Consider the following 17,609-nt stretch of genomic DNA (forward strand, 5'->3'; position numbering starts at 1 on the left):
CGGGCATCCATAGTATATCCCTTGCGTCCGACTCTTTGAAGAAGAACTCCTCGTCCAAATTGAAGTGAGTAATCCAAGTTCTGATGTCCAGAAGCTCTTTTCAGTCATAAGAGACGGTAGAAGCACTATTATGTACAAAACAAGTTACGAACAACGCGAAAAAAACTAACAAAATAGCATGGTTGGTTAAGAAGGCAGCACTACCCTCCGGCGCCATCACTTTACATGTAGTGTCTATATTTTTGCTCAGTGTAAATGACAAGAAAGACACAGACAGTGGTGTAAGGCTGATTCAAGCTAATATTTTGTCATTTAATTTCAACCAAACTCAACACGAGACAGAGATGCTTATTTCAATGGCTATGATTCATTCAAGAGCAGAGAGATTCACTGAAAGATCCTGCTCATTATATTAACACCCTTTTACTGCTGTCAAAGTTTAATTGACAAACTCCCCAGTCCCTCCCGGTGACAAGAATACCCATAACATGATGTTGCCTGAAAATACAGAGGATCAACAACATTGTTTTCACTCCACATTGCTGGTGTGTATAACACAGTGAAAAGAAGGAAGCCTGTATTTTTTTTAATCCACTCCAAATCATCCATTCTGTTTGTAATAAGGCCGTTAAGTACCGCAAGACAACACGGCAAAGGAATTCACTTTTTGTCCTAAATTAAAAACTACATATAGAGTGAAACCCTCTGTATTTTCAAGTATTGTGGCGGCAACATCATGTTATGGTTATGGTTGTCGCCAGCAGAGACTGGGGAGCTTGTCAGGATCAAAATAAATATGAAACCTAGCTTTTTTGGGGGACAATTACACACATTTTAATGCCAAAGACACACCAGAATTGCTTTCCAAGAGGTGTTGCGTGTTCCTTAGTGGTCCAGTCTCAGTCCTGACTTTGCTTGAAAATCAGAGACATGGTTTGAATATTGCTGTCCATCAATGATTCCCAGCCAAAGTTACTGAGCTTGAGCAATTTTGACAGAAACAGTGTATATATGTTGCCCAAGGAGTTGTGCAAAGTTGGTAGAATCGTGTTCTAAATTATTCACAGCTGTAAAGGCTGCCAAAGGTGCTTCGACCAAGTATTCTCTCTGGGGTGTGAAGACATACGCAAACAAGACATCTTTGTTTTTCAATGTTTTATGATTAGAATAATTTGCTATAATTGTCTTTCACTTCGAAAATGTGTAGTACGTTGTGTAGATCCGTAGGGAAAATATCAAATTGCATCCCTTTTTAGATTACATTTTAAGGCAGCAAAATCTGAAAATAGTGCAACGTGAAAGTCTTTACACCCATTGCACCATCTATTAATGCCTTTTTCAACGGTCACCCTAGTGGATGTCTCCATGACTAGATCCCTAGTGGATGTCTCCATGACTAGATCCCTAGTGGATGTATCCATGACTAGATCCCTAGTGGATGTCTCCATGACTAGATCCCTAGTGGATGTCTCCATGACTAGATCCCTAGTGGATGTCTCCATGACTAGATCCCTAGTGGATGTCTCCATGACTAGATCCCTAGTGGATGTCTCCATCACTAGATCCCTAGTGGACGTCTCCATGACTAGATCCCTAGTGGATGTCTCCATGACTAGATCCCTAGTGGATGTCTCCATGACTAGATCCCTAGTGGATGTCTCCATGACTAGATCCCTAGTGGACGTCTCCATGACTAGATCCCTAGTGGATGTCTCCATGACTAGATCCCTAGTGGATGTCTCCATGACTAGATCCCTAGTGGATGTCTCCATGACTAGATCCCTAGTGGATGTCTCCATGACTAGATCCCTAGTGGATGTCTCCATGACTAGATCCCTAGTGGATGTCTCAATGACTAGATCCCTAGTGGATGTCTCCATGACTAGATCCCTAGTGGATGTCTCCATGACTAGATCCCTAGTGGATGTCTCCATGACTAGATCCCTAGTGGATGTCTCCATGACTAGATCCCTAGTGGATGTCTCCATGACTAGATCCCTAGTGGATGTCTCCATGACTAGATGCCTAGAGGATGTCTCCATGACTAGATCCCTAGTGGATGTCTCCATCATAGATCCCTAGTGGATGTCTCCATGACTAGATCCCTAGTGGATGTCTCCATGACTAGATCCCTAGTGGATGTCTCCATGACTAGATGCCTAGTGGATGTCTCCATGACTAGATCCCTAGTGGATGTCTCCATGACTAGATGCCTAGTGGATGTCTCCATGACTAGATCCCTAGTGGATGTCTCCATGACTAGATGCCTAGTGGATGTCTCCATGACTAGATCCCTAGTGGATGTCTCCATGACTAGATCCCCAGTGGATGTCTCCATGACTAGATCCCTAGTGGATGTCTCCATGACTAGATCCCTAGTGGATGTCTCCATGACTAGATCCCTAGTGGATGTCTCCATGACTAGATCCCTAGTGGATGTCTCCATGACTAGATGCCTAGTGGATGTCTCCATGACTAGATCCCTAGTGGATGTCTCCATGACTAGATCCCTAGTGGATGTCTCCATGACTAGATCCCTAGTGGATGTCTCCATGACTAGATCCCTAGTGGATGTCTCCATGACTAGATCCCTAGTGGATGTCTCCATCATAGATCCCTAGTGGATGTCTCCATGACTAGATCCCTAGTGGATGTCTCCATGACTAGATCCCTAGTGGATGTCTCCATGACTAGATGCCTAGTGGATGTCTCCATGACTAGATCCCTAGTGGATGTCTCCATGACTAGATGCCTAGTGGATGTCTCCATCACTAGATCCCTAGTGGATGTCTCCATGACTAGATCCCTAGTGGATGTCTCCATGACTAGATCCCTAGTGGATGTCTCCATGACTAGATCCCTAGTGGATGTCTCCATGACTAGATCCCTAGTGGATGTCTCCATGACTAGATCCCTAGTGGATGTCTCCATGACTAGATGCCTAGTGGATGTCTCCATGACTAGATCCCTAGTGGATGTCTCCATCACTAGATGCCTAGTGGATGTCTCCATCACTAGATCCCTAGTGGATGTCTCCATGACTAGATGCCTAGTGGATGTCTCCATGACTAGATCCCTAGTGGATGTCTCCATGACTAGATCCCTAGTGGATGTCTCCATGACTAGATCCCTAGTGGATGTCTCCATGACTAGATCCCTAGTGGATGTCTCCATGACTAGATCCCTAGTGGATGTCTCCATCACTAGATCCCTAGTGGATGTCTCCATCACTAGATCCCTAGTGGATGTCTCCATCACTAGATCCCTAGTGGATGTCTCCATCACTAGATCCCTAGTGGATGTCTCCATCACTAGATGCCTAGTGGATGTCTCCATCACTAGATCCCCAGTGGATGTCTCCATCACTAGATCCCTAGTGGATGTCTCCATGACTAGATCCCTAGTGGATGTCTCCATCATAGATCCCTAGTGGATGTCTCCATGACTAGATCCCTAGTGGATGTCTCCATGACTAGATCCCTAGTGGATGTCTCCATGACTAGATCCCTAGTGGATGTCTCCATGACTAGATGCCTAGTGGATGTCTCCATGACTAGATGCCTAGTGGATGTCTCCATCACTAGATCCCTAGTGGATGTCTCCATGACTAGATCCCTAGTGGATGTCTCCATGACTAGATCCCTAGTGGATGTCTCCATCACTAGATCCCTAGTGGATGTCTCCATGACTAGATCCCTAGTGGATGTCTCCATCACTAGATGCCTAGTGGATGTCTCCATCACTAGATCCCCAGTGGATGTCTCCATGACTAGATCCCTAGTGGATGTCTCCATGACTAGATCCCTAGTGGATGTCTCCATCATAGATCCCTAGTGGATGTCTCCATGACTAGATCCCTAGTGGATGTCTCCATGACTAGATCCCTAGTGGATGTCTCCATGACTAGATGCCTAGTGGATGTCTCCATGACTAGATCCCTAGTGGATGTCTCCATCACTAGATCCCTAGTGGATGTCTCCATGACTAGATCCCTAGTGGATGTCTCCATCACTAGATGCCTAGTGGATGTCTCCATCACTAGATCCCCAGTGGATGTCTCCATGACTAGATCCCTAGTGGATGTCTCCATCATAGATCCCTAGTGGATGTCTCCATGACTAGATCCCTAGTGGATGTCTCCATGACTAGATCCCTAGTGGATGTCTCCATGACTAGATGCCTAGTGGATGTCTCCATCACTAGATCCCTAGTGGATGTCTCCATGACTAGATCCCTAGTGGATGTCTCCATCACTAGATCCCTAGTGGATGTCTCCATGACTAGATTGGTTTGGGGACATACAGGGGACTCAAGTGTTCCATACCAACAAATGTGATGAGATCTGAGTGAGATCAGTGCCATATGATGAGTGAGATCAGTGCCAAAAGATGTGACCACATTTATTAGGTTGGAGTAGGGAATGTGACTGGTTATAGGGTTTTGACTAGGGTTAGTGTTATGGCTAGGGTTAGTATTATGTCTAGAGTTAGGGTTACGGCTAGGATTGCGGCTGGAGCTAGGGTTAGGATTGAGACAGTGTGTGGATATGAAGCTAGGGTTAGGGTTAGGGTCAGTTTTATGATCGTTGATGTTTACCTGGACGAAGTTGCCAGGGAGATGAGCAGGGCCTGCAGGATGCCCCTGATGTATACGATGGGACTCTTCTTGGTGATGAAGAAGTACATGGCTGGTAGGATGAAGAGACCGTGCAGCACTAGCCCCATCACCACGGTGATAGCATAGAACCCCAACTTCTTCCCCATGGCCGACGGGTCGTCCATCTCCAGGATCTTACCGGCAACCAAGAACACAATGCCGAAAGGGAAGTACCTGCGGTGGACCAGGAAATTAAGAGTTGTTTACATTGTAGATTCTCATTGTAGGTCCTTTTTTTTTTTACCCAAATAGGCTAGTTTTTTAACAGAGCTGGCTCTCGGCTTTTGGGAGCCCTAAGCGAGATTTGGTTGGCCCTGCTCTTGACGGTGGAGAGAAACATTTTGGTTTTTAAGTTACTTTCCTGCAATTCTACACATTTGGGGTGTACAAAAAAATGTGGCAGTTTTAAAGCAAGATTTCTGCAGTTCTACACATTTTTGCTATGAGGCAGAGAGACATTTTGTTAGAATACTCCTGGTAATTTTATAAAACATGTCAGGCAATTCTATTCGCCATGGGGCAGCGATATTTTTTTTTACAGTTTTACATCTAATTTCCTGCAATTCGACCCATTTTGCCATGCGTTGAAGATATATGATATTTTATTTATTTATTTTGCTCCTTTGCACCCCATTATTTTTATTTCTACTTTGCACATTCTTCCACTGCAAATCTACCATTCCAGTGTTTTACTTGCTATATTGTATTTACTTTGCCACCATTGCCTTTTTTTTGCCTTTACCTCCCTTATCTCACCTCATTTGCTCACATTGTATATAGACTTGTTCCTACTGTGTTATTGACTGTATGTTTGTTTTACCCCATGTGTAACTCTGTGTTGTTGTATGTGTCACTGCTTTGCTTTATCTTGGCCAGGTCGCAATTGTAAATTAGAACTTATTCTCAACTTGCCTACCTGGTTAAATAAAGGTGAAATAAAAAATAAATCTTTTTTTTTTTTACACCTGTGCCATTACTTATGCCATGTTAATGATGTCTGAGTGATAAACCAAATAAATGGGGTCCCCCTGGAGGTCAGGGCTCCTGGGCACGTGCCCTCTGTGCCTGGTCGGTGGTCAGCCATGATTACTACAAGTTTAGATAGCTGGCTAGACTTAACTTACCAATATATATTTTGAAAGTTGACATGGCTAACTGAGTGACTGTCAGTGACTGAAATAACAAGAGAACAATTGCTGATCCACAACCAAATGTTGATCCTGCACCTTGTGCATTCTACTATTCTAACTTTCAACAGTAAGTTGAGACCCCAACTGAGTTCCTTGTTTTTTTGTGAGGCGCCTCTAGCTCTTACCAGATCACTATGGCGACAATCTTCAGGACAGCCTCGTTCAGACTCTGACAGAAGTTGACCAAGGCGCTGCCATTAGGCCCCATTCTTCCCAGCATGATACCTGGAGAGACCACCACCAACAACAACACATGGTGTTAGACTGAGACAACATGGACACCATACCGTGGGCCAGATTGATTTGCTAATAGTTTGTGCTTTTACTATAGGGAATTGATAAATATTGAGGAAAGAACTAAAGTGTAAAGTTTAACTAGATGAAGGGCAGGGATGACAGTGATAGTATCTGATGTCACTCAAACATAATGGCACAACAAGGCAGTATGCCTTAGGGGGTTTGTGTGTCTGTGTGTTTGTGTGTGTGTGTGCATGCATGCGTGCACGTCGGTGTGTGCATTTGTTAGTGGAACTGTCCCTCGCCCATAATGTCATCACAGGGTTAGAGGTCAGAGGTCAGTGATGACGTCACTCACCCATGGTGGCGGAAAAGATGACGATCCCCAGGACGTTCATGCCATCGCTGGTCCCGGGCAGTGTGCGCATCTGGATGTCAGGCGGAGGTGTCAAGTCCAGGGAGAAGTTCTGGATGTCGGTGCCGTTGTCGTCCTGGACACCGTAGATATAGACCCTCCGGGTGGTGCTCTCCATCAGGGAGGCTGCCACCGTGGGTGGGGGGGCCTTCATGATGGGGATACTCCTGGTACGGTACTAATAAGACCAGATGTATACATGAATATCATATTAAAGTATTCAACATATACTGTATAAAGCTCTCTGTCAGGGCCACTTTGGGCAGGGGGGGCTTCATTATGGAAATACTCCTGGAACGTTACTAAAGTAACAAGACCAGATATATACTTAGTGTACAAAACACCTTCCAAATATCAGAACAGCCTCAATTCATTGGGGCATGGACTCCACAAGGTGTCGAAAGCGTTCCACAGGGATGCTGGCCCATGTTGACTTCAAAGCTTCTCACAGTTGTGTCAAGTTGGCTGGATGTCCTTTGGGTGATGGACCATTTTTGAAACACACGGGAAACTGCTGAGTGTGAAAAACCCAGCAGCGTTGCAGTTCTTGACACAAACTAGTGCACCTGGCACCTACTACCGTACCCTTTTCAAAGGCACTTACTTAAAACTTTTGTCTTGCCCATTCACCCTCTGAATGGTACACATACACAATCAATGCCTCAATTGTCTCAAGGCTTAAAAATCCTTCTTTAACCTGTCTCCTCCCCTTCATCTACACTCATTGAAGTGGATTTAACAAGTGTCATCAATAAGGGATCACAGCTTTCAACTAAACTCACCTGGGCAGTCTATGTCATGGAAAGAGTTCATCATGTTTTGTACACTCAGTATATATACAGTATATATACGGTATATACATTAATGTCATACTGAAGTATCTAACATGTTATGTGTAGATAGATATACAAGCTAAGCATGATGATGGTACGTGTATGAAAAAGAGTCAGAATTAGTTAAATATACTGTACTGAATGCATTCCGGTCGACGGTCACCCATAATTTGGTGAATTTGTATTTCAAATATACAGACTTCCATTCAAATAATCTCATTCATCTCCTATTATCGGCATTTCATGCTTTGGCACTCCTCCTAAAACTCTTTAGGAAACTAAAATGGAAACATCTACATTTCTACTATATACAGTATGATAATGTCATACTGCTCACCTGTTGGAAAGTTGCTTGGACCAAGTTGGCTGGGAACATGTTTCTGGAAGGGAAGAATATAGAAAAGGGTTCAACTCTGTAGCCGGCTGACAGGTTTCAGAAATTAAAGTGTTGAAATAAGATGATTCACAATTTTTCAATCAAACTTTTTCATGTGAAGTTCAAATCTGTTATGTGCCTCTAGACTTTCCAATAACAGACATGGAAGCACACAGAATGTTCCAAATGAGGAGTCAGAGAACTTGACCGCATCCAAAAGCTTTACATTTTATTTATAACCTTTTCTGGTGTGCACCACTTCTCTCTTTCACATCATCTTGTGGATAACCAGAAACGCTGTACACAATGTGTACAGTAGTAGCATTTCCAGTAGAACACATAGTAGTAGCAATGCCAAGGGTGTCTAAAGTGTTCATCAGGGAAAAGGGTGTCTAAAGTGTTCATCAGGGAAAAGGGTGTCTAAAGTGTTCATCGGGGAAAAGGGTGGCTACTTTGAAGAGTCTAAAATCTCAAATGTATTTGGATTTGTTTAACACTTTTTTGGTTACTACATGATTCCATGTGTATTATTTCATAGTTTTGATGTCTTCACTATTATTCTACAAAGTGTAAAATAGTACAGATGAAGAAAAACCCTTGAATGAGTAGGTGTGTCCAAACTTTTGACTGGTACTGTATACCGAAGGGTCTAGCCAGCTTGAGAGTCTGCACGTCACCACTTGGTACTGTAATTACATGTGTTCTAAGATAGCTTTATGTGATTATTAAGTGGCTTATGGGACTTATGAGTTGTTTATAGCAACCACAGTCCAAGCTTTAATGTAGGTCTATCTTAGCCAGAGATGTCATGTTAGAACCTATGCATAATGCTATGTGTATAGTCTAAATAACATTTACCAATAGACCTACTAAATTATGAATGTATAGTCAAAGAGTTACTCTATAAATGAGGGATGCATTTACTCAAATCAACTAATAAGATGTATTCGTCACAAATTAACTGACACTCAAACAATTACTGTGTACATAAAATACATTATACATTACAGTATAAGACAGAGTAAATGACTCTCAACTAATAAGAAATACGCGTGTCTTAATGGAGCTTTCAAAACAAGTTCTCCGTTAAACCAAAGGAGACTCTGATCTTTTGAATGTTATGACCAGACAACAGGAATGTGCCTGATAACCGATCAACCCAACATACAATTTTGACCCGGTCTCTCTGAACATACCTAATATACAGCTCTTGAAACAATCCAAGCACAACTATTTAATTCACATAATTACATTCACAACCTCAGGTTCAGTTTGAATCACTTTCAGCCTTGGAAGGCACCAGGAGACAAATGGAATCTCCTGCACTTTGCGGGAATGTCCCTCCCAGGGCTGGAGGTGCGAGCTCAGGATGAGTGTCGCTATTTGAAATGCAAACATATGGCCAGTGCTAGAGGCATCACTTACAGACCCTGGTTCAATTCCAGGCTGTATCACAACCGGCCGTGATTGAGAGTCCCATAGGGCATCGCACAATTGGCCCAGCGTTGTCCAGGTTAGGGTTTGGCCGTGGTAGGCCGTCATTGTAAATAAGAATTTGTTCTTAACTGACTTGCCTAGTTAAATAAAGGTTAAATTAACATTTTTAAAAATATATGGATATAGTGCAATAATAAACAACCTGCTCGCTAAACATTTGTAAAATTCACTTTATAAATAGAATGTGATTAATTTGTTGATTGATGGTTTTAAGAAAAAAAGAAAAAATATTATTTAAAATAAAAATACTGATATAGAGTATTGAAGTGCAGTATATTTAATCACTAGGTCATACATGTAAACTGTGTAGATGACAAATACATTGGATTTGAATTTGACTTGATTTATAGTAGATTCCATGACTAAGTCATCCGTTCCGGGCCTCTATGAGAGTCAAGCCAATAAACCACTCTGGTAATCAAACACAGTGTGGATCAGAACGAATGCCACTAATTAAACCTACACCATTACACACGTTCATACACACATCACATTAAACACACACACAAGCTCACGGCCATAAGCACACACATACTTGGACATGCAGACGCACACATACACCTCGCACAAACATGCACAAAAAGAGGCGCACCGACATAAGCACATATATATACACTGGCATGATAGATGAAGGCAGGGAGGGAGGGAGGCTCTAAAGCTTTAGGGTAAATCCTGAGCACAGCTGTCCTCTGGGATAAATAAAAAAAACACACAGCAACAACAAGGACAGGCAGGATCCCTCCTCCTGGCCTCATGTACATGTGCCATAGCTCCTGCCTTTGTGGATACCAGGGTTGGGGTCAATTCCAATTCCACATGTTCCTTATTGAACAGCTTTAAAGTCAATTGGAACTGGAATGTCATTGTACTTCCAGAATGAACTAGAATTGAAATGGAATTGACTTCAACCCTGGTATAGATACACAGGTCATTGTCCCACGCATTTTCAAAATGTCACAGAGCTTAGCACTCACTTTTCATTTTATAATTTCTCAAGTTAAAAAAAAAACATAAATAATTGTGCAGTTACCCTCTGCATCAGTTCCCTATGTTTAACAGCATGCAACAGGCTAATGCACATGCTCAGATCTAATCAAAATACACCTGAATGAGCACCACCTATACTTACACAATGACAATAAAAGATATTCAGTGTTCCTTAATCAGTTATATTTAATAGTAATAATGTAGTAATAAAGTGCCATTGTCTGTGTAGAGTCTCTCACACGAGGAGTCTGTGTTGTAGGTAAGGTCCACAGAGTCCCTGAGTCTGGCTTAACATACACTTTTTCACGTCATAAATCTGATTACCTGTTACAATTTTCTCATGCAGGACACCACATGACAAGGTAGGTGTTCAGCTCTAACAAAAAAATATACACGTTTGTGAACAAACACGTATGCCAACTTACTGCCTTTTTATTTATTACGTTTACTATAACATATGGTAAATGTTTGTTAATCATTAATACTAAACGATAATAAAGTAATTATAAACTGCATTTGTCTGTGTAGTAAGCCTCCTTACGAGCGGTCCCTGTGTGTAGGTAAGGGCCATAGGCCTGTGACTGGGAGCTGTGTAGGGCCATAGGCCTGTGACTGGGAGCTGTGTAGGGCCATAGGCCTGTGACTGGGAGCTGTGTAGGGCCATAGGCCTGTGACTGGGAGCTGTGTAGGGCCATAGGCCTGTGACTGGGAGCTGTGTAGGGCCATAGGCCTGTGACTGGGAGCTGTGTAGGGCCATAGGCCTGTGACTGGGAGCTGTGTAGGGCCATAGGCCTGTGACTGGGAGCTGTGTAGGGCCATAGGCCTGTGACTGGGAGCTGTGTAGGGCCATAGGCCTGTGACTGGGAGCTGTGTAGGGCCATAGGCCTGTGACTGGGAGCTGTGTAGGGCCATAGGCCTGTGGCTGGGAGCTGTGTAGGGCCATAGGCCTGTGACTGGGAGCTGTGTAGGGCCATAGGCCTGTGACTGGGAGCTGTGTAGGGCCATAGGCCTGTGACTGGGTGACTAAGTGCTTGTGACAGTGGCCCACTGACCGACTGTTATGGTCATATATACTGTGATGCTCTGAGTCAGTCTAGCATGTCCCTGTGTCTAACCCTAAACCCTAAACCCACACTCCATCCCTCACCTGCTTAATTAGCTTAGCTGTGACCCACTGACAGAGGAGGCATTAGGCTTTACATCCTGTGTGCGTTCGTGTCACTGAAACACACATGCACGCACACACACACACACACACACACTCCGTGAGACTGAGGCAGCACAAGACACAGCACACATGGTTAACCACCAGGGTGGCTGGGTGAGAGACAACCAGACGCTGGAGATTTAATGCACGGTAGAACATCAGAGAATGTACAATGTTCTTGTACCACGATGCTGGATGCTAATTTCCTCAGAACAAAAACAGTAACAAACGCACCTGGGGGCAGCCAGTGTTGCAGTTTTGCCTATCTCAAACTTTAGCTTTAAAAGAGCAGTTATATTGTCAATTAAGCAGTTCATAGCTTAATATTTTCCAAATATAGGCCCTGGCCTTATATTTCCAAATATGTTTTCAAATATTACCAAAATATCTCTGGCACAGTTGAATTAAACAGTTCAAAACTCTCACTGGAGAAATGTGAAAAGGATTAAATCTGGGTTAAATGTTGTCTTGGGGAGCTACAGTACCAAATAATTGATCCTCTCTGGGGTGATGGTGAACAGAGGTTGAACCAGAGATGTATGTTTTCTATATACATGATTGGGTTGAACTGAGGCGACAGAGGTGGTCATAAAGTCTGAAGTTTACATACACCTTAGCCAATTACATTTAAACTCAGTTTTTCACAATTCCTGACATTTATTCTCAGTAAAAATTCCCTGTCTTAGATCAGTTAGGATCACCACTTTATTTTAAGAATGTGAAATGTCAGAATAATAGTAGAGAGAATTATTTATTTCAGCTTTTATTTCAGCTTTTCACATTCTCAGTGGGTCAGAAGTTTACATATACTCAATTAGCATTTGGTAGCATTTCCTTTAAATTCTTTAACTTGGGTCAAACGTTTCGGGTAGCCTTCCACAAGCTTCCCACAATAAGTTGGGTGAATTCAGGCGCATTCCTCCTGATAGAGCTGGTGTGTAGGCCTCCTTGCTCGCACACGCTTTTTCAATTCTGCCCACAAGTGTTCTATAGGATTGAGGTCAGGGCTTTGAGATGGCCACTCCAATACTTTGACTTTGTTGTCCTTAAGCCATTTTGCCACAACTATGGAAATATGCTTGGGGTCATTGTCTATTTGGAAGACCCATTTGCGACCAAGCTTTAACTTCCTGACTGATGTCTTGAGATGTTGCTTCAATATATCCACATCATTTTCTTCTTCAAGATGCCATCTATTTTATGAAGTGCACCAGTCCCTCCTGCAGCAAAGCACCCCCACAACATGATGCTGCCACCCCCATGCTTCACGTTTGGGATGGTGTTCTTCGGCTTGCAAGCCTCCCCCCTTTTCCTTGAAACATAACGATGGTCATTATTGCCAAACAGTTCTATTTTTGTTTCATCAGACCAGAGGACATTTCTCCAAAAAGTACAATCTTTGTCCCCATGTGCAGTTGCAAACCGTAGTTTGGCTTTTTTATGGCGGTTTAGGAGCAGTGGCTTCTTCCTTGCTGAGCGGCTTTTCAGGTTATTAAAAAATATATATATATTTCACCTTTATTTAACCAGGTAGGCTAGTTGAGAACAAGTTCTCATTTGCAACTGCGACCTGGCCAAGATAAAGCAAAGCAGTTCGACACATACAACAACACAGAGTTACACATGGAATAAACAAACATACAATCAATAATACAGTAGAAAAGTCTATATACAGCATGTGCAAATGAGGTAGGATAAGGGAGGTAGGGCAATAAATAGGCCATGGTGTCGAAGTAATTACAATATAGCAATTACACACTGGAATGGTAGAATGTGCAGAAGATTAATGTGCAAGTAGAGATACTGGGGTGCAACGGAGCAAGATAAATAAATAAATACAGTATGGGGATGAGGTAGATTGGATGGGCTATTTACAGATGGGATATGTACAGGTGCAGTGATCAGTGAGCTGCTCTGACAGCTGGTGCTTAAAGCTAGTGAGGGAGGTAAGAGTCTCCAGCTTTAGTGCTTTTTGCAGTTATGGCGATATAGGACTTGTTTTATTGTGAATATAGATACGTTTGTACCTGTTTCCTCCAACATCTTCACAAGGTCCTTTGCTGTTGTTCTGGGATTGATTTGCACTTTCTCACCAAAGTACGTTCATCTCTAGGAGACAGAACGCGTATCCTTCCTGAGCAGTATGACAGCTGCGTGGTCCCATGGTGTTTATACTTGCATACTATTGTTTGTACAGATGACCCACTGGAATTGTGATACAGTGAATTATAAGTGAAATAATCGGTCTGTAAACAATTGTTGGAAAAATGACTTGTGTCATGCACAAAGTAGATGTCCTAACCAACTTGCCAAAACTATAGTTTGTCAACAAGAAATTTGCGGAGTGGTTGAAAAACGAGTTTTAATGACTCTAACCTAAGTGTATGTAAACTTCTGACTTCAACTCTATATAGGACACAATAATGATACATTAGCTGGAGCGTTGACACGGTGGCATTGGATGGAAAAGAGAACAAAGAGAATAAAAATGCTGCTTTTTAATGATTTTTAATAAAGCATCAAAGATGCACTCTCAAACTTTTGCATAATTTCAGCCAGTAGTTTTGAAAGTGGTGTTCACGAGCCAAAAGTGGTCCCCGATTTTTGTGTACTATGTCATCAAATTGTGTACTACGTCATCAAATTGTGTACTACGTCGTCAAATTGTGTACTACGTCGTCAAATGGTCTACTATGTCGTCAAATGGTGTACTACGTCGTCAAATGGTGTACTACATCGTCAAATTGTGTACTACGTCATCAAATTGTGTACTACGTCGTCAAATTGTGTACTACGTCGTCAAATTGTGTACTACGTCGTCAAATTGTGTACTACGTCGTCAAATTGTGTACTACGTCGTCAAATTGTGTACTACGTCATCAAATTGTGTACTACGTCGTCAAATTGTGTACGGCGTCATCCATTTCGCATTACTTGTTACGTCCTTCAATTTTTTATTGAAAAAAATTGGACGATATGTTACGAATCCAATTAACACTATAACTTACACATTTCTTGTGCTTAAGATTCTGGAGTGCATAAGGCATTTTGAGGGCCATGGTTATTTGCTGGCCTACATCCCAAATGGCACCCTATTCATAGGTTACCATTTGGGACGCAACCAATGGTAATTATATTCCAAGGCTCTGCTGAGGATTGTTGTTGTTAACTGAGGAGGTGAAGCTAAGTGCTGGAAGCCCCTTAGCTGCCTGCTACAATCTCCACACGAAACGCACATGCACACACGCACGCACACACTCACGGACACACGCATGTCTTACTGGTTTTATCATTTATCATATCAAATCATTTTTCGAAAGCCTGCCTCAAACCAATTCTGATGAAGGGGAGGTCTCTTACTGAGTGAGGTCTAGAGGGTCTTGGGAATCTGCAGTTGCCATGTTACTGTGTAAAAACCCTTGTAAGAAATGTTGCTTTTATAAAAGTCACTATGTGAATACATTTGATTTATTGAACAACAAAGCCTTTAGCATCTCAATAGTCACAGAGTACAGAGGCTTGAAGAGGAACTGACAAAGTAATAGCAATATTCCTGTCTAGAATATGTTTTGCACTGGGGAACAAATGTTTATTGTAAACGTGACAAATAAAACCCCTCAAGATTGCAACCCTTGAATAATTGAACCTTCACTGTAGGCTGATTTTAGAACGATTCAATTCAGTAGGACACGCAACAACATAGGTCAAAGGTCAATGTAATGATCTTCTTCCTGTCTCTTACCGAATCAGATCAAGCAGGGCGTCAGCGGAGCTCATGATTGGCTTGCCGCTGTCCTCGTTGTCCTCCTTCTGGGCGGCGCCCCCTGGGTGGATGATGGTAACCATGAGGATGCCCACCACCACCGCCACAAAGGTGGTCCACAGGTAGTAGGAGACGGTCATGATGCCCAGGCGGCTGGAACACTTGGCATCCAAGGCTGCTAGCCCCGACATCAAACTGGAGAGAGAGAGAGAAGAGAAAAAGAATGGTTAGGAAGTGAAAGAGCCAGGCAGATCATCACAGGGAGAGAAGACAGAGAGAAGCAGAATGGTTACGGGGCACTTGGTAGACAAACCAAACCTTACTGGACAGAGGACCACCCAGAGACCCCTACCAGACCACCAAGGAGCCCCAAGCCCCCTCAATTCCACACCAGACCCAGCACACCCCACAGGCCCTACCCACCACCAGAGCATCACCACTTCCATTGGCACAGCCAGACTGGACCAGGCCCAGCCTACTACCCCACACCAGACCACCACCTCTACCAGACCAGAGAGGCAGCCCCCCCCCGGCCCAGATCTGGCCACCATCCACGGGGCCCAACAGCAGGACCAGCGCAGCTATGCTGAGGCCCTCAGTGGAAAGGAGAACTCTGGAGGATTGAGTGAAATTAAACAGCTCCTCCAGTATATCTGCACTAAACTCCACTCAACACACACACATACACTGCTGTACTAAGAGTTTACTTGTTCAATAGAAAGAAGGAAAAAATAAAAAGAGAACCCGTTTGCTGTTATCCATTGTTTATCTCACTCCTAACAACTTAGTAATTACTGTATTTTTTACTGTGCTATTCTTTCTTAATTGCAACGTGAAATCACTTTCAGTTAGCATGTGAAACATTCAGGGCCTAAACTTGTCAATCTTTGGACTGAAGAGTTTACCACTGAAAAGATGTTGATGTCATCATTCTGCAGGAGACATGGTGTAAGGCAGACATTGTCACTCACTGTCACTCACAGGCCCAGGGAAATGTGCTGATGTGTGGAGACACACATGCGCTCACAGGCACACTATCTGACCTAACGACCACACGAGGGGACAGCTTTATTACAGGCCATACTGTTTCTGTCTTAACCTGCCCCATAGAAACAACAGTGACAGCACCATCAACAAAAACGGAAGGGATTTGTTGTAGCTCTGTCAAAGACTGAGTCTGTACTTTGTTAATGGTAGGTTACTCTTTGGGGAGATTCACCTATTACTGACCTCTTGGCCACAGCACAGTAGACTATACGATTACAGACATTGACCCTGATCACAGCCAAATGACCTTGTTCCTCAAAAGTACAGACTTGGAAACAACCACACATTCACAGCCCAGAAAGCTGTGCAATTTCAGAAATTCATACAGATGGGCCCAAAACAGCACAGAAGGCAACCACTAACCAAAAAAATCCAAACACAATAACTTTCTAGATATTACATACACTCATAGTAAAGAAGGCATCAATCTAGCAGTAAAACATATAAACAATATTTTCAGGCAAACGGCAAAAGAAGCACAACTGAAATAGATTTTAAAAATAAATACATTAAAATACAGATGACCACTCGTTTGATACAGATTTTAAAATTATCGGGGGGAAAAATTGGAACACTATCAAACCAGAAGCACAAAGTGCCAAATAATGGTGAATTACGCCTTCATTACTATGAGACTTTAAAACTCTATAAACGTACAATCAGAACCAAAAAAAGCACAGCACAACAGCAAGCAACTGACACTAGTCAACTAAAAAGCTCCTCCCTCTCATATCAATACCAAGCTCTGCAATGCCAAACACTGAGCAAAGTAAAAAGTCCCCTAATCCAGCTGATCCTGGGGTTGAGTTCACAGACCTGTTCTACTAACACACTGAAGCCTCAGGACCAGAACATCCAATCAATCAGAATAAACCAAATTACAACACAGTCAAAACAAAACGACATTACCTATTGGGAAACACAAGCACAAAGCAAAATGCATTGCTATCTGGCACTACATCAACAGTAAACCATGGCAAACTATTTGACCATGGTTACTGATCAAAACCTGTACAAAGTACAGGCTCAGTGAGCACAGCCTTGCCACTGAGAACGGTAGACACAGGAAACATGGAGGAAGAGGAAAGGCTGTGCAACCACTGCACCACAGCAGGACCTGAGACACAGCTGCATTTCCTGACAAAATGTTTCAAAAATATAAAACTAAAAGTGTAATTTCCCCAAATTTGAAACCCTTATTCAAGGTTTCAGAGACCTCTCTGATGATAATAGGCTACCGTCCTGTTGGGGGAAGACGCAGAGAGCTGTAGGTTGGCAGCGCACTACATTGCTGTCTGCAATAATATGAGGGACCGTGTCTGACAGACCAACTTGCACATGTCCTTTATGCTGTTATTCTCCATTGCATGATGATTTTTGTACCCGTGATTATTGTTGCTA

General features: G+C 42.9%; 1 protein-coding gene across 1 annotated transcript in view; it reads right to left on the minus strand.

The window, feature by feature from the left end:
* Positions 1–17,609, minus strand: part of LOC118394953 (excitatory amino acid transporter 5-like) — a 71,477-nt gene that overhangs the window by 22,276 nt on the left and 31,592 nt on the right. The window contains exons 3-7 of the mRNA XM_035788670.2: positions 15,141–15,356; positions 7,669–7,711; positions 6,442–6,676; positions 5,972–6,071; positions 4,597–4,830 (exon numbers count right to left, since the gene is read on the minus strand). Coding sequence (XP_035644563.1) covers positions 4,597–4,830; positions 5,972–6,071; positions 6,442–6,676; positions 7,669–7,711; positions 15,141–15,356 — 828 coding nt within the window. The remainder of the gene's footprint in view (positions 1–4,596; positions 4,831–5,971; positions 6,072–6,441; positions 6,677–7,668; positions 7,712–15,140; positions 15,357–17,609) is intronic.

The sequence above is a fragment of the Oncorhynchus keta genome, chromosome 15 (genome assembly GCF_023373465.1).
Source record: "Oncorhynchus keta strain PuntledgeMale-10-30-2019 chromosome 15, Oket_V2, whole genome shotgun sequence".
NCBI classification, from domain to species: Eukaryota; Metazoa; Chordata; class Actinopteri; order Salmoniformes; family Salmonidae; genus Oncorhynchus; species Oncorhynchus keta.